Source organism: Psittacula echo, assembly GCF_963264785.1.
Source record: "Psittacula echo genome assembly, chromosome: 9".
In the NCBI taxonomy this organism is placed as follows: Eukaryota; Metazoa; Chordata; class Aves; order Psittaciformes; family Psittacidae; genus Psittacula; species Psittacula echo.
In genome coordinates, this window is record NC_137745.1 from 4,944,703 (window position 1) to 4,966,050 (window position 21,348).

Genomic DNA, 21,348 nt, shown 5'->3' on the forward strand with positions numbered 1-21,348 from the left:
TCATTTGATTTCCAGGTTAAAGGTGGGACCTGCTGCAGAACAGTGGCCCCTAGGAAAAATCCCTGCTTAAATGCATTCCCCATTGGCTTAAACAGTCTCTGCCCCATAGGCTAGGAGATCCAGGTAACACATCGGGCCTGATCAAAGCAGATCATCTTTCTGGTCCAAAAATAACAACAAGCTCTTTGTTTTGGAGAGGTTTGACCACCAATTCCTGATTCGGAAGCATGAGTGTCCATTAAAGGGCACTGATAGGGCCACTGTGGTGCAGAAATGACTGTAACATCTGCTCCACTATCAACAATTCCTTGCAAAGTAATGTTTGTCCCTCCTGATTTTAGAGCACAGGAGAATTGGGGTCAGTCTATAGTTAATTGTTGGGTCCAATAAATTTCAGGTATCCCTGTAGATCCAAAACATCCTGAGCCCCGCACGGTGTGGATGGCACCCAGTGACTGGGGTGAAAAACACATTAATTGTGCAATTCGGCTTCCTGCTGGTATAGTACATGGTGCCATTGGAGTCCATGCCATTATTTTAATTTCTCCTTCAAAATCAGCTTCTATGACCCCTGGCAGCACAAAAAGGCCTCCTATTGTTGTAGAGGATCGTCCAATTAACAGCGCTGCCTTTTCATGCCTGAGTGGGCCATGTGTGCCAGCTGGAGTAAGTACAACTGATGTGTCTTGAATTATTGTCTCTCCTGAGGTGGTCAGGTCCACTTCGGCACTGTCACTTGAGCTGGCACACAAACTGCGGCAGCTTCGCGAGGGGGCCATTCGGAGGGGTAATTTGCTGTCATGGCACAGCCCCTCGCTGTACTCCGCTTGGGGTTTCCCAGTAAAGTTAAAGGCTGGCCATCCCAATCAAATTTTGATCGGCACTGATTTGCATAATGACACCCCTTACAACAGCACGAGCAGATTCCAGGTGCTCCCCTTTTATTATTTGCTTTTACTGGACAGTTCTTACTCAAATGGCCATACTGACCACATGAAAAGCACTGCTGTGACTTAACTGACAACGCTGCAAATGCTTCCGCAATCAGAGACAGATCGTGTTGTCTAGACCCAACATTCATACAAGCATTTTCAATAGCAAGTTGCTTAAAGATACATTTGCGTGCTTTCTCATTATCGAGTGCTTTTTCCAGAGCCTCATTAAGTCGGTCTAAAAATTTCATAAACGGCTCGTTTGCCTGTTGTTTGATTTGGACAAAAGGCTGTCTCTATTTACCGGTTTCAGAGACAGCTTTCAAAGCACAAAATGACAATTGTTTAACTTGCTGCAAGCCCGCCTGGCAAATCCTTGCTTGTGCAGCATTGGTGCCAAAATCAGCTTGCCCCAGTAATGCATCGGCAGTAACTGCTCGCAATGGGTCACAAGCCCGCAGCGCTAAGTTTTCAGTAGCCTGGACGCCTGCGAGCTGCCTCATTTTCAACTCCCACATAGTATATTGCATATCCATCGTTATCAAATGAAACAACATTTTGAAATCATTTGGGGTAAATACATGAGTATCACAGACAGACTGTATCAAATGAGTTGTATATGGGGCCCCAAGACCACGGGCCGCCACCGTTCGCCTGTTATCTTTGATGAGAGCATAGGAGAGACCTTCCCACCGCAGATCTTGATCCGGCACATACACCACCAGGAAAGCACGCAATGCATCTGCATCCCCTGCTCGTCTCGCTTCTCTCTTTACAGCTGCCCATTTATCATGAGGATCGGGGGGATACAAATCAAGCTCCTTTTCCGGATCAATAAGCCCCAGGTCAAAGGACCATCCAGGTCATCATCAGAATTATCAGGCAGCAAAACCGCAGGAGCAGCAACAGCAGACTGATTTTTTGATCTCATGGCAGAGTCCAGCAAAGAGGGTGGTGCTAAAGCAGCGGAGGGGGCGGCTTCTGCTTCCTTTGCTTGTGAGCCAACATGAACTTTTAAAGTTTCAAAAATAATTTGCCAAGGGCTCAACAAAGTGGCGGCAACTTCATCATCTTTCGTGGCACAGTCCCACAGATTAACACCAAATCTCCGGGGTATAAATATTAGTAACATTAATAGATGGATCAGCTTTTGATGCCCAGAGAAGAATACATTTCAATTCTTCCTCATCTACTTTTTTCCCATACTTCTTAAGAATATTAGCAACAACTTGTAAAACATTTCTTTGTTCCTTTGTTAAAGCAGTCCCCACAGTTCTCAGCCGCTTACTCTTGTCCTGCGAGAGGCAATTAAGAGCTCTGAATTCGCTTCCTTTCAGCGTATGTACTTGCTTCCTTTCAGCATGTAGTTCGGCTGAGCTACACCACCAGATTGACTGCTAGTCGCTTTCGTGCCCCACGTTGGGCACCATTTGTGGTGTATCAGGACATGGACTCAGGTCAGTGAGGATACTGAGACAAAACTTCATTACAATCAAGCCCTTTTATCCCTTTGTTCCGTACTTTCCCAAATTGCACGAGCGCGCCGCGTTCAATCTCATTGGCTTCTCCAAGAATCCCCCAGGTAAACAGTCCAATCACAATGCTGATCTTGTGCTGTTCTCGCCACGACAGTTTCACCTTCTTGCTTCACTTCTTCTCAAGACCCCCACATCCTCTGGCCTCCAACTGAAATTCTTTGTTACAACAGCACCCTGGCTTACCCACCCAAGCGTTGCTTGTTTACATTTCCTGTCTTTCAACATTCCAACTTATCGACCCAAGGTTTGTTCAGTATCAAGGCCTCAGAGCTTGTTCCCAGAGTGTTTCTTAAGCTCATCATGCAAATCCTATCGCCTTCACCTCCTACAGAACCCATAACACAGAACAACAGCTTCTTTTGGTGAAAGGTCATGGAATTTTATCAGGGTAACACCAACATCATGCTACACACAAATCTGGCTACAGCCACATGAAATCATTTCTATGACATAATATGCTGTACATGTGTAACGTATGGCACTTTGGAATAGGAAGCAAAAGTTCTTTGTACACTGTCAGTCAATGACATTCAACCCCTTCAGTGCAGATGCTTAGTCAGGTTGGTACGAGGCATAGAATCTTAGAATCAAACAGGTTGGAAAAGACCTTTAAGATCATCATGTTCAATTATTACCCCGGGACTGAAAAGGCCATCACTAAACCATGTCACTGGGGGCCACATCTACACGGTTTGTGAACACAGCATGTTCCTAACAGGAAAGGGCTGATGCTATACCAAAATCTTCAAATACTTGCCTGTTTAACAAAAGCTAGAGTACATTGCCATTTGTCTACCCAAGAGGCAACATAGTACTCTCAACAGGATCAGCACTAGGAGAACACAGCTTCTTTTATGGACTCAGAACTTTGGGATTCATGTACCACAACCAGAATGAAATGTTTTGCTATCCATGGCACTGTTACGCACAGCGGAGGTCACAAAGACCACGTGGTTTAATCTAGAGTGCATGTGTACAGTGCTCTATAACATTAAAACCCAGCACCACGCATGATGCTGCCTTTACCTCATTGTTAATGCTGGCATTTTGTACTATGTTACTGCCACCCGAAATCTAAAACTGAAACACAAGAGTGACCTACCCCTGACTATTTGAAAAGCACGCTCAGTAAAGCTGGATGAAATTGTTCTCTCATGTTTGATTCCCAAATTACATTCTGCCACAACCCCCGCCCCAATACAGCTCCGGGTAAATTATGAGTAATTTAATTAAATAATTTTACAGTGGTAGCAACTGCTCTCTACTTCCTCAATATCTCAATTCATCGTCTCATGTTGATGAAAGAGGTGGAATCTCTACCAGAGAGACAAAGAAAATTAACACATATTCACAATTCTGTAATAGTGGAGGAGTATTGAAACCCTGGCAAGGGCAGTAACCTGTGTAACATAGACTGTGGCAGTCCATATGTTCAGCACGAACTCTGTGAAGACAGCATGCCCAGATCTAAGCAGTCAGCCACCAAAAAGCCACAACCCAACCCCAACAAAAACCACACAGAACACTCTACCTGACCTTTAAACATCTCCAGACCAGTATTTCTACAATGCTATCAAAATAATCCTTCAATTCAGCTGCTTATTTGAAATCAAATCCTGGCATTCCAAGAAGGATGTTTAGCCTTAAATGTTTGGGTACTTACTGAAAATATTTCTTTGTTTGGTAATTTTATTCATTTTCCTCTCATGCAAGACACAGTTGGCAGTGAGAATCAACCAGCTGGGGTCAGATGCTCAGGACAAGAGAGTTCTTTTTTCTCCCCAAGAGATACTTCACTGTGCTAGAACTAAAGCCTGTTTATCTCTATTGGCCAGTCTTAACTCAGCACCAAATAAGATATTAATCTAGCAAATGAACAAAACCCCAAATTACCACCAGGACCTGACCATGATGATGGTCATGATGACCAGTGAGTCATAATGAAAGACATAGGGTTGGGAAATGTACATTCAGTCCCTCACACAATACATTTTGTATTCTAGCTCTGCAAGTAGACCACAGTCTTTTTTGCAGCTGACAAGTAAGGAGGTTTGTATACAGACCCATCTGCAATTCCATTAGTCTGTATTTGCTAGGGAACTTCTCTAGTCAGTCGCAGCTTAAACCCTTGACTTTCACCTCACTGTGGTCAGAATCACACTCTGGCTCTTTTGTCTATGGGGGCAGAGAAGAGTTTCCATGTTTTCTGCCATCCTCCAAAATGCAAAGAATAGAAAAGTAACACCTTGCCTGTGATAACTCCTCTGGTTATCACAGCCAGAAGAGCTCGATCTAAAGCTCTTTAGAACATGTCTTTAATGAGATAGCTGGTAGATAAGTATTTCACACACCAAGGTCAACATGCTGTTGTGGCAAACTGCATAACAACAAAGGAAAACTCACAGAACTGTACCATTTCCCCAATGTAACTTCTCTACATATATGTGATACAAAGAGCCACTAAACAAAGAACCAAAATATAATCCAGTGTAATTATTTCAAAACATTCTTCAGCAGAGAATACAAAAAGCAATGTTTACAACCACATAGCAGATAGGTGAGACTGTCCAGTGTGAATTCTGAAGGACACTGAGAATATCAGAAGAAACTAATGAAATGATAAGGCTGCCAGCATCGTGAGAGCATAAGCAGACCTTTCCAGAGTCCAGCCCATTCCACCGCTTCCTTCTGCACCACTAGGTAGTGTGCAAACACAGCATCCAGCCTTTTCTTTCAGCACTGCTAGGTTTTGTGCAGACACAGGAATGGGAATCACATCAGGCAAAGGGTGGACTAAGTAAAGAACAGTGACCAACTGAGCAGCGGCACATGCTTCAGCCTGGAAGTCTATAAAAGAAATAGAGGTTGATAGAGGACCCCAGTCCTCAGCTCCTTGAGTTCATTGAATACAGTCATGCTGTTTCTGCCGTCCCAGATCCTCAGGAAAGAGAAGTTCACAACTGACTGTCCTCCCAGTGCAGCACAAAGGGAGTGCAATGCTTTAGTCACAGAAACCAAGGAGTTTTCATTTAATAAATGTGTGGTTTTGTGTGTGAGAGAGAGAAGATAGTAAAGTCCATGGAGCTAAAAGCTCACAAGTTCAGAACTGCAGGGTAACTGCTATCTTGTGTTACTCATTTCTAAACAGCAAGATCAATTCAAATGACTTTTTTTCTTTGCAACATCACAGTTGCTTCTGCAAAGAATTGCTCTTTTTTTCCGTCTAACTCAAACTTGATTTCTATTTACTTCATTCGTTTTTGTTCTCCTACTTCTTTTGTTCATTATTTTCCACTTGAAGCTGGTTTTGTGCCTGCCATCGTTGCAGATGTTATTGTTAATGATGAGTAAAAACTCCAAGTACCGCTGAAATCCAGTCAGTGATGCAGAGCAATTACAAGATGTAAATTACTGACTTTATTCTTTTACTAGTTTAGCTTGTACCATTCACAAAGCTTTGTCTCATTAAATCTCCAGTTTTCAACAGCTGATTCAATTTATATGTTGCATGGTGGCTATTGCACTGGCTATTGCTACTTTATTCCACTGCCCTTTTCTGTCCATGAGCTACATCTTCTTTACTTGGGATGAAGAGAATACTGGAGCCTGCTTTCCTACAGCTTGATCCTCATGGATGGCTGCAAACTCTCACTAAAGATTTTCATACAAATCTGGCATTTGTAAAGGCCTGCATCTTTGTGGATAATCTAGAAGCTAACAAAGGATGAACCCACATAACACTAAAAATAGAATTAAAAAGTCTTCCTTACACAGAGAGTAAGTTTTGCAAAACTCATGTCAACTTCATTATCTTTTAGATACCCATTCTATTCCCTAAATTGATTGGGATCAGGCTCAAAATTCAAGTGGAAGCACACAGATATAAGAAAATACAGGCTTGTATTTCAGCCATGGACAGGGAGAGCATGGCTGAAAGTGCCTCCCTTCTTTAGAGAACCAGGCTGAAAATATCACTGACATTATTGTGAAGCTCTCACCAGTTTATTCCCACCTCAGGGTAAATGGCGAACATGCGTAGGAACAATCACAAAGTAATGGGACCAGATCATCTCCAGTAGCTGCATTTGTGCCCATGGTGACTTCAGCTGAACTCTGCATGGCAGAAGAGGTGAAGTGTGGATCTCTGGTGGTAATACAGATCTGAGTTGGATCATAATACTGAAGCTGAGGGCTCCTTAGTGGCTTTTTAAGGAGAAGGTTTTTCCAACCTCCATTAAAGGCAAGCAAATTGGCTTTCATAGAAAAACAAAATCAATTGAAAACAGCCTTTATCTTTATTTTTTAAATAGTGAAAGTTAATAAAAATAGTGCTTGTAATGAGTAAACTTGTTAAATACCTCAAGTAAGCTTTGCCCCAGACTGTCCAATGCATTGTTGCCTTATTAGCACCATTTTGTAAGAGGAATTTTCTTTGTTATCTTAATACAGCTCAAAAAACCCCTCTCTTAGTGCCTCTTCTATTCATGACTCACTCATAACGACACAAGTGACTCATGCTGTCAAATTACAAGTTATTACTTTAGAAAATGAGTTTTTTCCCTTCCTTTTGGGTAAAATATGACAATTTTCACTATTCTGTTACTCAGGACAGTTTCTCACTACTTACAGATTCTCAGAATTCTATTTTTGAAGCAAAGCTTATGCCATAAAAGACAAAAGCATCTCCCACCTCTTGTCTCTCTCGAAGATAAACACATTTGAAACAGAACAATTATTTAAAACTAGTCCCAGAACTTCACAGGTTGTTTAACAGTAAATTGTATTTCAGTCACCAGGTTTTATCTAGACAGGTCTACTTGCCTTTTTTTCCCCTAAAGGTGTTCTTTCTAAGCTATGAACAGTTTCTGGCCCAAAATGGATGATGAGTAGGGATGCCGGTGTCAGAGGCAGCCTTGAGTCTTCTGCTGCAGTGATGACTGGTCTAACTCTCCAGTAAGGTTATGTGCTGCTTTCCCATATAACATGAATGGCCCTAGGTGGGAATTAGCTTGCACAAATGGGAATGGAATGTTTCCCGGCTCAGAGAACACTGTGAAACCTTTTGTTTCCTGATAGCTTTTGTGTGAGGAAGCTGTTGCATCCTGGTGCTTTCCTCCAATTATTATCCCAGACAAGGCCCAGTATTGCCTGCCTAGTGCTCATTTAACTTCAGTGCTGAAACCATCACTGGAGCATCCTCCTATGAAACAGTATTTCTCCCTGCCCATCTCCTATTTGCCTCTTCCTCTCCACCTTAGTGGGTCATTCTGGGGGAACATCCTCCCCGATTACCTGCTGGTAAGAGTGGTTAAAGCTGAAAAAACCAAACAAACACTGAAGCTCTTTCTTATGTATCCTTGTCCTTACCTATAAGAACATCTATGATCACAGGATCCCAAAGATGCCTACACAAGCTCCCTCATCCTAGCAAAGAGCACATCCTAGTAACCCACACTAGTATTTCCTCTTCTGAAAGACTCTGACATTCCATATCTCTTACAAATGAGCAGCCATCATTCCCTAGGCGAGGCATATTTCCTCTGAGGGAAGAAAAGTCAGCATCATCTTTATTCTCTGATCTTCAGCAGTGTAGATGGACTGATCCTGATCTTTTCTGGATTAGGGGAAAAACTAGATCCTAGTGGGACTCTATGCTATGTATTTTCTAGGCATCACCAGTTGACCCTACATTGCCATCCAGACATTGATCAGGGGCTTTAGAAAGAAAATTAATTGCTCCTTGGCTCAAACATCCTCCACATTGGGGTATTCCTTTTGAATCTGCTGCAGTTTGGGCTGCATCACTAAAGTCTGGCTCTAGGCCACATGCTGCCTTTTCTCATATGGACTCGCTGCCAAAGGCAGCATTCAGAGAACCATTCTCCCTGCCATACCTATCCTAGCTTTAAAGCCTTTTCTCCTTTAAATCCATCAAATTTATTGCCTTTGATATATTATGTTCCTAGATAATAGAGTCAATTCCTTCGTTTGACTGTTCATTATATTTCCTCCTAATGTGTTTTAATGTTTCTTAACTTCCCTGCTCCTGCACTTCATAGGTCAAAATTCAGCCTTTATGGGAACAGAAATAACTTAGAATTCAAGCAGCTTACAGATTTCTTGTCAGTATTCTGTTTCTGCTACTTTCAACCCATTTGGTATTTCCTCTATTCATTCTGCTGCTTCCCCTAGAAAATCCAAAGCCCTGTACAGTATCAGTGACATTAAAAGTCATATTGCTGTCCATAACCTGATTCCATGTTCAGACATTCCAGGTCAGGTGGTAAAACAGACTCAGTTCAGTGACACTGTAGTAGCAGAAGCTGGACACCAGCTTAACTACAAGGGTTAGGTGAGCTCTGCAGTACAAATAAACAACAATTTACACCAACTCTGTTGAGGTCTCTCTTTTCCTTTGGGAAAGATGATGCAGAAGAAATACCTCCTAAAATCCTTGGCCTTTCTTTGGGATGATCTCCAGATAACTGATACATGTGAGGCAGCCACTTAGTAGGAGGCTTGCCAGGAAAAAAAAAAAAAAAAGCAAAAGTAGATCATCCTCCCTGAATGCAGAGATACGTGCACATACCATGCAACTACTGTAGCTATTTGGCTTGGCGCAGTCTATATTTAGAAATAAAGCTTTATAACATTAAGATGCTTAAGATTTTTTTTCCACTGGAATATGGTGGTCAACAAGAAGAATAACTCCTGGAAGTAGTGGAGTTCTAACACAAAAGGTGAATGTTTGGGGCTGCAGCCTCACATTGCTTATCTGCTCAATAAAAAAACCCAATCTGTTATGAAAAACGAAATTTAAACAAACCAAACAAAAATAATAAAAGGTCATAACATTGACACTGACCATCCATAAACACAACAGCCTGAAAGTAGAGTTATTTATGCTAAATGCTAAAGTAAGAGGCATAACACAGTCCTTTGGACTAAGCAGAATAGAAACAGCACTTTAAAACGTAACATGGCAACTGCGAAGAGAGAACTCGGGAAAAATGAATGATTGGGTGGATTATAAACATGCACACAGCATCTGCCAAATGGAAAATAGCAACTGCATCTCGCAGTCTGTTTAGTAATTATGGTAAAACAGACCCCAGAGCACTGAAATGGAGACAGTTAGCACACTGAACAGAGAAACAAGATGCTGTGCTGAATTGTGAGGATGTTATAAATTGCAGGAAATGGTTCATTAATACAAAAAGCTCTGGAACAGGCCACCTGCAGTGGTAAACACAGTACCTGTGACAAAAATAGCTCCCAAGAGAGAAAGGACAAGTAGGATGAGGGAAAATACAGAAAATGGCTTTCTGGTGGTGAATTCACAGTTCAGATACAGTGGTGATAAATATGAATCAAGAAGAAAAATTAGTTTCCCATCCTTGCTTGATTTTCACAAGCTTCAAGTGAAGAAGCCAAGAAACTGTATCACCAAATCTTGTGCCTCACTTACACGCAGTTGTCTCATTGCAGTTAACAGCAGAAAAGTGAAATGAGATTCATTCAAAGTGATTTTTCTAAATTTTGCCAATAAAACAAATAACATAAGGAAGATTTAATGCCACCTGAACGCCTTAAGCCAGATAATCATTACTTACTAAATTCCCTTTTTACCAGCCTAGAAGTTCATGCATTTCTTATGAGAGGAAAGTAGGGGGCCTGTGTTGTACAGAAGCTCAAACTGGATTTTAAAGCCAGCTATGGTCTTAAACTTGTAACTAAGACAACAAAGAGAAAGCTGAAAAGGAATGGTTATAATCGAAACACCAATACTATACAGACCAACATAAAGCTAAATACATGAATCAAACTTCAAGTTTCCTTACGAGGAAAAATATTTAAAAGAAAAGGAGTTCATTTAGAGCACATACCTTGCTTGTCAACCAAACATGATCTCCAGGGCTTCTCCAGACAGAGTTCCTACCTCGGGCTGCTCCATTGCAATCACAGGGGAATGACGAGACCCAGCATGATGGAGGTGCAAACAGTGTGTCACAGAAACAGCCAGAAAAGGTGCTGTTGAACAACAGCTTTGCAAAGTCTCTCTTGAATAGCTAGCTGCATACGGAAGGTACACTGCTGGCAGAGGATCTCTGGAGACATCCTGCAAGGAGAGGCCAAGACGTTTCGTACAACAGAGGTACACATGCTCTGCTACACCCCGCTTCCTGCTCCTGCAGGAGTGAACCGAGTGGTGCCCGCTGGCAGCACAAGCTGCAGCTGTACCTGGGTACCCATGTCACCCAAGTCTAAGCCAGCAGCTGAGACCCAGGGGTTTACAAGCAACTACATTAGCAAGAACTTACTCCAAGACACAGTTGTCCATACACTGTATTTAGGTTTATTTTGCAACCTACATACTTAGTGTTACAGCTACACAATAAAGCTGCTAGGGGTTGCAAGTACCTGCGGGTAGCTACAAATACCTCGTTGTTGTACTGCTGTAGTAGAAGGCACCCTGTGCTCCTGTGCTGCTACTGCTTCCTCAAAACAACGCAAAGCAAGTCTTTGCCTTCAAGCTTTACCTTTTTTCCTCGAGGCTCTTCCCCTGGCATTTGTTCAGGAACCTCATTTGTGCTCATTTTGTCACAAACACAACGCTAGCCCAGACTTTTCTGATAAACCTTCATGTTCGTTAACTAAACCTGGCCAAGGAAATTCCCCAAACTTATCTGTACACTCTGATTCTGCCTACAGCATGAAAGAGGATTTCAATGGGCACTGCCTGGCTGCCTTCTCTCAGGAGGTTCTCTGCCTGAGACAACAGCTGGAGCAAGGTGCCTTGACTGGACTTTGCTCTCCTCCAGCTGTACCTCTAACTGGTGAAACTGGAAGGAGGAGGCCCCATACTTCTTGGGGAGTTCTGTTTTAGAATTGTCCTGGGTTCAGCAGTAGCAGTCATTTTTCTCCTCCTTAGCAGCTGGTGCAGTGCTGTGGTTTTGACTTTTGGCCTGGGAACAGCGCTGATAACACCGATGTTTTTAGTTGCTGCTCAGTAATGTTTACCCTGACCAAGGACTTTCTGAGTCTCATGTTCTGCCGGGGAGGAGGGGAAGCTGGGAGGAAGCAGAGACAGGACACCTGACCCAAACTAGCCAAAGAGGTATTCCATACCACAGCACATCATGCCCAGTATATAAGCTGGGGGCAGTTACCCAGAAGGGTTAGATCACTGCTTGGTCAGGCTGGGTATCGGTGGGTGGTGAGCGATTGTATTCTCTTCCCTTGTTATTTCCCTTATCATTACTATCATTGGTGATAGCAGCAGTGGTTTGTGTTATACCTTAGTTACTGGAGTGTTCTTATCTCAACCTGTGGGAGCTACGTTCTTTTGGTTCTCCTCCCCATCCCTTCAGGAGTGGGGGGGGGAAGAATGGGGGGAGTGAGCAAGGGCTGCATGGCTGAGTTGCCAACTGCGCTTAAACCACAACAAGAATGCATGACTGACACATAGATACCTTATGAATGCACATATCAGCAACCAAATAGAGAAAAGAATTATGCCTTTATACTAAACGCATTGATTAGCAAAGAGCCTAGATTAACACCTATAAAAGTTCAATTCTTCATATAAAGAACAGAAGTCAGCAAACATGCTGCTAGGAAAACCTCCTTAAGCACTACAAGATGATCCTGCCTCCTTATCACAACTAACTCTTAACTGAAAAGGTTGGTTCAATGTTTCATTTATTACCCACTTTGCGTGTTAAGGGGGGAGATAACGATTATGCTTTTTTGGGATGTTATATTACAGAACAGATTGGCTTGAAGATTAATATTAACCTAGTCTTGCTAATGTAATTAAGTAACTCCCTGCAACATGGCTGTTAAACGACTGTTGACAGGCAGGAGTTTTCTGGATGCAGCAAGACAACCCAGGAGAGGCAGTTGTGAGAGGCCTGGTGGCAGTAACCAGGGGAGCAGCCTGAGCTGCCTCACCAAGCCCGTGGGACTGGCACTGATTTCCCTTTAGCAGCTCCGCACAGGGACACGCTGCAGACCTGGAGCTCACCCATTGTTGGAAAGCTCATGCAGACATGGTAATAGCACTCGGTAATTCTAATGGTACCCATATTTACTCTGTAACGTTTCAGTAGGACACTATTAGTCAGTATTTAGGGTGATTCAGTATTATTATTAACCATTTCCATAGCGCTTCCCCCATTCTTAGCACCCAAACACCCACCGGGCACCCTCCAGCCCTCCTATGGCACCACATTTCCCTCACACCCTCCCCAAACCCCACAGCTTGACTGGAATTTCACCATTAATCTCCTTTAAAGCCATAGTTTCCCCTTTCTTCCCCACTCCTTGCAGATGCTTACTGCTGAACACGCCTGTACCTTTGAGGTGACTTTCCTCATGGAAGTTCACAATGCTCCAAGTTTGCGTGGATTAAGGCAAACCCCAAACCCTCAAGCCAAAGTACCTGCTAAGACATTTCCCCCCTTCCTCCTGCTCTGGGGCTCTTTAATACGAGCCCTGCAGCCGCGGCGAGGCGAGGGGGCTTTCCACTGCCACCGCCTCCCCTCAGCGCCTGCCCGGGCCGCGCAGTGGCGGGAAGGGCTGCGGCAGGAAGCGCTGTGCGCGGCCCGGCCTCACCTCAGCGCTGCCCCACGCCAGCCCCGTGTGAAGGCTGCAGTGCCGGAACGCATCGTACACGAGTACATCATGAGGGAACTAAAACTGAACTCCAGCCGGCGCCGTGCTCCCGCCCTCTGCCTCAGCAGTGGCTGTACTGTGAGCATCTGAGTTTTCAGTGTTTGCCTCCATTTCCCAAGGGAAAAAAGTCTTGGAATTGGGTTTTCCACAGCAGTATGTGCAGCTGTGGAAAGAAAGGCTGTCCCCACGCTAGGGATCGAACACAGCCACTTCCAATACAGGTTGTTTCTGCCATGGGTATTCAGAGAGGAAAGCCAAGGCAGCAAGGACGCTCCAAGTCATTTACTCAGCCATTTCACTACTCACAGGTTGGCTTTGTTTTTTCTGTAGTCTGTGAAGCCCATTAAAAAGAAAACGCCAAGATCCACCATGCTGTGATACACTTGCCATTGTGGGCATGCACCCAGTCCTGCTGCTGCCCTGGAGCAAAGCCAGCGCTCCTGCTGCATGTGGTGGGACCAAGGTTTGGGTCCAAGACGCAGCACTGAATGTTTTGTTACCTGATAAGAAAGCAATTCAACTCACATCAGACATTCACGTACAATATACACGTTCTCAGCAGCCCTCCTCCCATGCAGCAACGCTCAAGAACAAGCAGTAAGTGAAAAGAGGAAAAACAGCATTAAATGCAAAAAACCCCAAACCTCATTTTGTTACCTGGTAACGAAGAAGTTCAGGTTTTATCTGTGAAAGCTTGATAATCTTGAGTTTAGAACTGCATGCTACAAGGAATAACACTGTTTCCCTACAAGCTCACAGACCTTGAGGAGAGGGAGAAGGCTGGTACATGAATCATGGGGATCAGAGGACAAGTAACAGGTAACTTCAGACAGATGAGGAAGGCAAAGTGATTTTGAAAAGCTCAGCAGAACACAAGGTCACCGTGTAACTGTGTTCCTGAAGGAACTTCGTTCATCCTAATACTAAAAATCACACCTCGTGAGATCGGAGACCCCTGCCTACAGAGACCCTTACTCATGGAACAAGCACAGTGAAATCAATCTATCCCGTGTCATTAAACAGAGACAAGAGAATGTGAGAGCCAGTGGTTGTAGATACAGGCAGTTAACAGAAAACACCAGTTTCACTGTTTGAGAAGCATGCAAGTGGAGAGCTGGCAGCTGAGGGTGTGCTGGCCCTGTGGAGTTACCACCCAGCACCCATTGCTGCGCGGACATGGAATAAACACCTATATCAAGAGCATGTTGTTCATCAGCTTCCTGCACACTGGGTGAAGAACACAGATCTGGGGACAACTTTAGTCCATTTTTAAACAGTAAATTAAAAATTGATCTTTACATTGGCAGCAAACTGTATATCCTCAAGCCCCACCTACACAGCAGACACCTGACAGACCACTCCAGCTCCTAAAGGCAAAAGCCTCACTACTGCCTGTAGCAGGCTGGATCCTGACCCATACCAGCTCCCTATTTCACCTTAGGGTTTCTGTTAGCTCCCCTCTGGCTCTAGCTTTTGCAAATCACAGGCTAGGCTGAATGGGAGACAGAAGGAATAGGAGAGTAAAAACCTTACTTGCAAGCATTTCTGAAATGCTGACCGCAGATAACTCCTGCCCCTTTCATTTGAAAGGAAGAGGGGAAAGATGACATCCTTCCTTAAAAACCCAAATGAAAAGTGGGAAGTTTGAACAAACCTGGAAAATTAAGAGCTGCTTCTTCAGCCCCCACTGACTGCAGCAGGAATTGAGGATACTTAGTGAAACCTGGGAAAGCCCGACCGCAAATACTAGATGAAAAGTCATAATATTTAAACACTACATCATCAAAATTGAGAATGTAAAATCATGACTGCAAGTACTGAGAGGCAGTAGGTGAAGTACAAATAATGTAGTCTAGTGCTAAATTGTGACTAGTCAAAGAACAAGTCCATCAACAGTATACTAAAGGAATCTTACAAAGCTTTATTAAATAATACAGATACAACTCATTTACATCCAAATTGTCAATTTTAAGTAGTACTAGTGCATAAGGCACAACTCCAGAAACAGCCAGTAAGTTACACCAGACTCAATATAATAACACGCAAGAATGTTGAGTTTCGTAATACTGTGTGAAACCAAACCTGTATGCCATGAACATCTGCGCTCCACTCCTCTGACTACTTGCCTGCACAGTTCTGCACACAATGTATTCTGCATAAACTATTTTCTTATTTGAAGTAGGGCAACTGCCATCACTGTCATTATGGTCCTTAGGGGAGACACCCAGAAGATTCACAATTCAAACTGTGATCCTGCCTATATGTAAACAAAGTCCTTAGCTGATAACTGCAAAATCCTCTTTATGGATTAAAAATTACTGGGATTAATATTATAATCCTCAAAATAATAATCCTACTGCAATACTTCTCGTTTTCCTTTTTTCCCCTATTCTCAGGGAAGTACCTTAGGACTAAGAACTGGAACCAAGTCTTTCCAAATGAAGTTTACACATAAGAAAAAAGCTCACGTCAGCACTCCTCAATGCCATCTTGTTTAGAAAGCAAACTACATATGAGCACACAGTGGTAACTGCCTGGGTGAACAGAGTACTTTCTGGTGTGCCCAGAATTGTGCATTTTATATCTGTCTGTCAAGAAGAAAACCAAAAAGTCAACCAGAAGACCCCCACTTTAATACTTAAGCAATTAAATCCTACATTGTATTTTACAGACTTACAAATGAGTGCTTATTAATAGGCTATTATGGTACTGGGCAGCTGAAAGGAAGATTCTGAGTGCAGGTGTATCTGTTTGTACATCAATATACCTGAGAGGAGCAGACTGAACCAGTTGAAGAGGTCACTCATTTCAAGCGTGAAACAAGCCACTTTCCAGTGCACCAGGTGACCAGTGATAATAAAAGGCAGCTCAGTTTCTATGGAGGTACTTTTATGTGTGAAACGACCTATGTAAATGTATTCTATTTCTATCAGAACACAGTTAAGATAACTGCCTTCAATTAAAAATATTTACTACCAGAAGAAAGGTCCACTTCAAAGGCACATGCTTTCACATTCCAGTCCCCAAAAAGTGCTTACAGTAACAAGACAGGAATACTGCAGTTGTACCCAAAGGAAGCCGCACTAAGAGAGTTTTGGTTTTCTTGGTTTTTGTTGTTGTAAAAACAGCTCCAAATTATTCACAGTTGTTCCAGCATTCCTAATGTTAAACCAGCACATTATGGTGATGAATCACATTGTAAGGCTAAATGTGAGAACATTTATCAGTGCAGTACATTCCTGAGTCTTTGGAACTCAAAATAAAAAACAGTTCTTTGAAATATACAATCCCTTCATAGTTTTGGCTCATATTTGACCAGTTTTTCTATTTCCCTTTTTAAAAAAAAGCTCATCAGAAAGTTAATTTTTACAAAAACAAGCAAACAAAAAAAACCCCAACATTTTTTGTCTCTATCACTTAGACATAACCTCCAGTTGCTTGAAGAGTGCAAGAAAGCTTAGCATAAACTCGGCTTCTGTCCAGCCAGCCTTGTCATCTAAGCGTAAAACAGCAGGTAAAGGAAGTTCCAAAGAACTGAACACTGATAAAAAAAAAAGGCAAAAAATTCAAAAAGCTCTAAATACATATTAAAAAATAAAAATAAAAAAGAAGCCAGTTCCATTCCAGAGATGAATTACAGCAAAACTCTGAAAGTTCTGACAGTCACAATTGTTAAAGGCACTCATTTTTGTATTTTTCTGCTTTTCCAGCCCTAGCACACAAGGATGAGTCCCGCTGCCCCTAACGGGAACCATAGCCTGTGCTCCAGAGTGTGGATGATGGGCTTGTTTTCCTGCTTGAGGACTGAGGACTGATGGGAAGCACAGGCGACGCGGAGAAACCTAAAACCCGGGGAAAAGGAGAACAAACCCAGTCAGACCCAGGAGTGGTGGAAGTAAGAAACAAATACCTGCTGTCATCACCTGCTGCAACACCTGGCAAGTGACTCTAATGATCTGTTCAAAGTGAAATAACCCCTTTAGCTTATGGCCTGTTAAAAAGACATCTTCTACGTATCACAATTTTGTAGTGCTTCCTATTAAGGATTTTAATTCAAGAATTAATTACATCTGAGGGGGGCACAACACATTTCACCTCGGCAAATAACCCTGAATTTGCCTTATTTTATCTGGAGTGTCAGGTACGTGTATTTATAAGCAGGACTGCAGGACAACTCAGATGCAGCTGTAATAGTGTGGATTTTGTTTTAATGGCCACTGTCTATCACAGGCCTGCCAAGTGAATGGGTGGGTTTTGCATATTTCTGAAAGAGTTTGATTCTGCAACGCTGCACATAGGTAAAATAGGGAATAAATATGATGACCAAAACCACAGCTAAAACATGACTGCAAGATCAGAGGTGGTGACTGTTCCCTGAGCAACACAACCAACTCTGCTGTAGCCCTGTGTCCTTTGCCCTCTGCCCTTGCCCTTCCCAGTCTCTTACAGCAGCCCCAGTTCACGATACCTTCCAGCACACTGACAGCACCAGTGATGCAGCGCGGGCCACAGTTCAGTAGGAGCAGAACTGTGGATATCTCTCCTCTGCTCATCCAGTGATTTGCAGGAATTCTTACACTTTTAACCCATTCCCTATTTCCAGTGTGGCTGAAGTTGGCTGAGTGTTTCACAAGAATTAGCAGTGGGTAAAGGGGAGGTTGAGGAGTGGAGCAGAAGCAACAAATTTCATAGGAACTGGCACAGTGCTGCTTGTAATACAATTCAGTACAGAGTCTCCCACAGTCACACTTCCCTGTGTTCAATCCCAACACAACAGCCAGAGTAATCAATTCATTCAGTTAGAACTGGGTAACAGCTGCTTACTGTTATAGGTGTGTTGAGGAGTGGTCCTTGGGGTAAATGCTGGATGACTGTGCTCTTCTTTCGGTGAGAAAACTGCATGATAGACTGGAAGACATGGTGAAAAGCTCAAAATCAAACAAAAAAAACAAACCAACAATATCATTTCACATGGCAATTATTGTTTTGTATCTTACAGGTAATGCACTGTAAGAAGTTATAAAAAAAACACCTGGCAATCTTTAGCTTTCTTACCTATAATCATAACAGCTGTCCCTGCTAATAGTGCAAAAAGCGTGAAGAACATTACTTGATAAGAATCAAGAAAGTGCTGGAATAGACTGGCTCCATCTGCAGAATTGATTAAGAGGAGACAATATTGAGTTAAAAGAGTGTTTCTTCAATCTGCTTGAAGAGAGCCGACAGCTCTTAACTCAAACTGAGATAGACAAAAAAAGGGTTTTATTTACAGCAAATAAGTGTAATCAAATTAGGTAATACAACTTCAATTCTAGTGACTATTTCCAATGCAACCTTTGAAAAATTTGCTAATAACAGTTTAAGGCATTGATACACAATGTCTTAAGTATGCTCTTCACTTTCCCAGACCCAAAATGATGATTGGTTTTCAAATTAAGAAGGCATGCTTGAGCATAAAGAGCAGCAGACCAAAACCCAAAAATGCTTTCAGACACTTCAGCACTGGATACTGACACCAACTTGAACAGAATATTTTGGGCTGACCCAAGAGGGAAATATGTTCAGCTTCAGTCACAACAAGGAATTGCATTCAAGTCCTCTGGTCTCAGTGAGCAGCCTACATGTCCATGTTCATGTTAGCTACCAGCTCAGGTATTTACATGCCAAATTTTGTAACCTCATGAACATTAATGGAAGTTAAGGCTTTAGAGAGAAACTTACGTCTCACTGGTGCACTGATTCTGTCAGTCAAGTAAATCACTGTCACTGGGATGGTGATAGACTGGTCAGTCACAGGACTAGAGACAGTCAGAGTGGTTGATAAGGATCCCTGGCTTGAAACTCTAGGGTCAGACAGACTAACAGTGTAGACTACATAACTAGGCAGCCCGTATGATTTCTCCTTCTCAAATGCCTTCACTCTTGGTGATCCAGATTTCACCTGTCAAAGAAAAAAGCCAACATGAAGTAGACTGCTTGAGAAAGCCCAGGACACGCCCATCTTCCAGTCCACACATAAGAAATCCGTTACTTCCCAGAAACACAGAGCAGCACACCCTCAGGAGTCTTGGCTGGAACTTCACAGTGACACCTGCAGCACTAAATCCCTTTTTATCATTATGGCTGTCCTGTTAACTGCCCTTTCTGTGGGCCTGGGCTAACCTCACACAGGCAGAAACCAAAGTATCCCTTACTGGGCTATGTGAGCCAGAGGCAGTCAAACAAGTACGTGGACAAGAACCTACCCTAGATGTTGGGGATCAGGCAGACTTTCTGCTTCCCCACACACCCCACACAGGAAAGCCTGATACGTTTCTACTACCCCAAAACAAAAATGAAAACTGAAGAGGAACACATTCCAAGATGAGTATTTCCAAATCATCTCAGGAACAATCTTCACACGGTAAAGGTGGCACAGAGTGTCTTTGGCTAGAAAGCTGCATGTAACAGACCAAAATGCTTGCAACTGCGATGTGATACTTTTCAGCAATGCACTCACCTCCAGGGTATCAAGAATTTCAGTGGCACCAAATATTTTCACATCAGAGCTTGTGTAACGATTGCTTAAAAGCATTTCCGTTTGGTCAGCATAAAACCCGGGATTGAATGGCACCTCAGTACTGATCTGCTCCCCAGAGAAGTGGCTGCTTTGGATCGAAGCTGTAACTCTGAGAGCAGTTCTACTCATGCTGAGATGCTTCAGCTGCTTGTCAGTGAGCCTGTGCATTGTGATGGAACAGGTGTAATGTCCTAGAGAAACGAAAGCACTTCTGACTGTTAATTGCTCATCTTTACGGATTTTTCTTCCATGCAGGGTGCAATTTCTCTAAGGATGTCTTTAGAGAACTAAAAATCTTCAGAGAAGAGCTAAAAAAGGTGGCAAAATTCAACAAACAGCAAGATCAGGAGCACACAGGCGAATGGGACAGTGTGTCTGCTGGGCCAAGCATCAACCCAAGCACTAAGCCAACCGGGGGTACTTTTTGACCCAAACTAAACATCGTGATAAAAACATGGAAACGGCAGTTTCCATGTCACTGTTTATTTTAATATGCCACTGAGACTCCATTCCACTCTGAATGGAACATTTATGCTAAGGTTGATAGAAAAGCTTTACTGAAAACAAAATTTCACATTCTATTTCATACTCTCCTCTCCTGATGTTATTAAAATTTTAGTCAGTTACCATCACCAGTTCTGTGGACACATGGGTTATTATTTAGAAAAGCTTCTTTAAAGGTTAGGTATTCACCATGTTTCTTGTCTCTTACAGGATCTATCTGTCTATTATTCACGACAAAGAGAATAAAAGAAATCCCCAGTATGAAGATACAAAGCATAAGTAACAAGCAGCTCACAAGGTGCAGCACAGAGGCAGACACTATTATGCAAGGTAGAACAGTGTTTTACACAGGGGGTACAGAGGCTAATTCACCAGGTAATTCATGTCATTTCTATCCAGTCCATGGTGTTTTGGTTCTTTTTAAATCATGTTATAATTATGAAATACTAACACATGGCTTAGACTTCCACAATTTTATTTACCTTTCCACAGCACCTGGTCATTGTCCCTCCTCTTAAGGCCCAGTTCAGGTTGCTTTGGGGATACACAGGAATTTTGCCTTTCATAAGACGTTATGGCACTTGGGTTGTGCAGAACAGTTTGAAAGCATACACAGATTTTCTATACAAACTCTTTGTATTATTTGAATACAAAGAGTTCAAAATGTATTACTTCCACCAGATTTTCACATTTACATCATTCCCCTCACTTATATCACTAAGGTTAGTTCCACTGTAGTAACTACAGTGGCAGAGCTTTTAAAAGGCCAGTATCAAACAGAAAGAATAGCTGTCTGCAGAGCATAATTTAGTGAAAACTAAAGATCCTTGGTACAGAGACATTAAAACTCACGATTGCTTCTCTTATCCCTAGCCGTAACTTCCACTGTACTAATGGGAAAGGCACTGATGTATGGCAAGAACACACCTTGAAGAGCCACAAGATGTTTACAGCTACAGAGATACCTAATTTTGGAATATCTGTCACCTAAGTGCTCATTTGTACCAGCTCAAGGAGGAAGTGATTTATTTCCATAGCTTCAGAAATAGGGGGCCTGCTATCCCTTTCTAAATTGTTAGACACAAGGCAATCTAGTTTCTGTAGGGTTCAGCATTCTGCACTACCCTCACTTCCCTCT

At 42.7% G+C, this 21,348-nt stretch overlaps 2 protein-coding genes across 2 annotated transcripts in view; both read right to left on the bottom strand.

Moving 5' to 3' along the window:
• Window positions 1-359: 359 nt before the first annotated feature.
• On the bottom strand, window positions 360-779 carry LOC308225069 (deoxyuridine 5'-triphosphate nucleotidohydrolase-like; the record flags this gene model as incomplete). Its single annotated transcript, XM_080625529.1, has 1 exon — window positions 360-779. One exon carries the CDS (start codon window positions 777-779, stop codon window positions 360-362), a length of 420 nt encoding a protein of 139 aa, XP_080481655.1.
• A 14,384-nt stretch (window positions 780-15,163) lies between these two features.
• The window catches only part of NUP210 (nucleoporin 210), a gene marked incomplete at its 5' end in the record, with an annotated part of 51,196 nt that continues 45,011 nt past the window's right edge, over window positions 15,164-21,348 (bottom strand). The window contains 5 exons of the mRNA XM_080625530.1: window positions 15,164-16,989; window positions 17,972-18,055; window positions 18,203-18,298; window positions 18,869-19,088; window positions 19,647-19,897. Of these exons, the coding sequence (XP_080481656.1) occupies window positions 16,889-16,989; window positions 17,972-18,055; window positions 18,203-18,298; window positions 18,869-19,088; window positions 19,647-19,897 (752 nt within the window). The 3' untranslated portion in view covers window positions 15,164-16,888. The remainder of the gene's footprint in view (window positions 16,990-17,971; window positions 18,056-18,202; window positions 18,299-18,868; window positions 19,089-19,646; window positions 19,898-21,348) is intronic.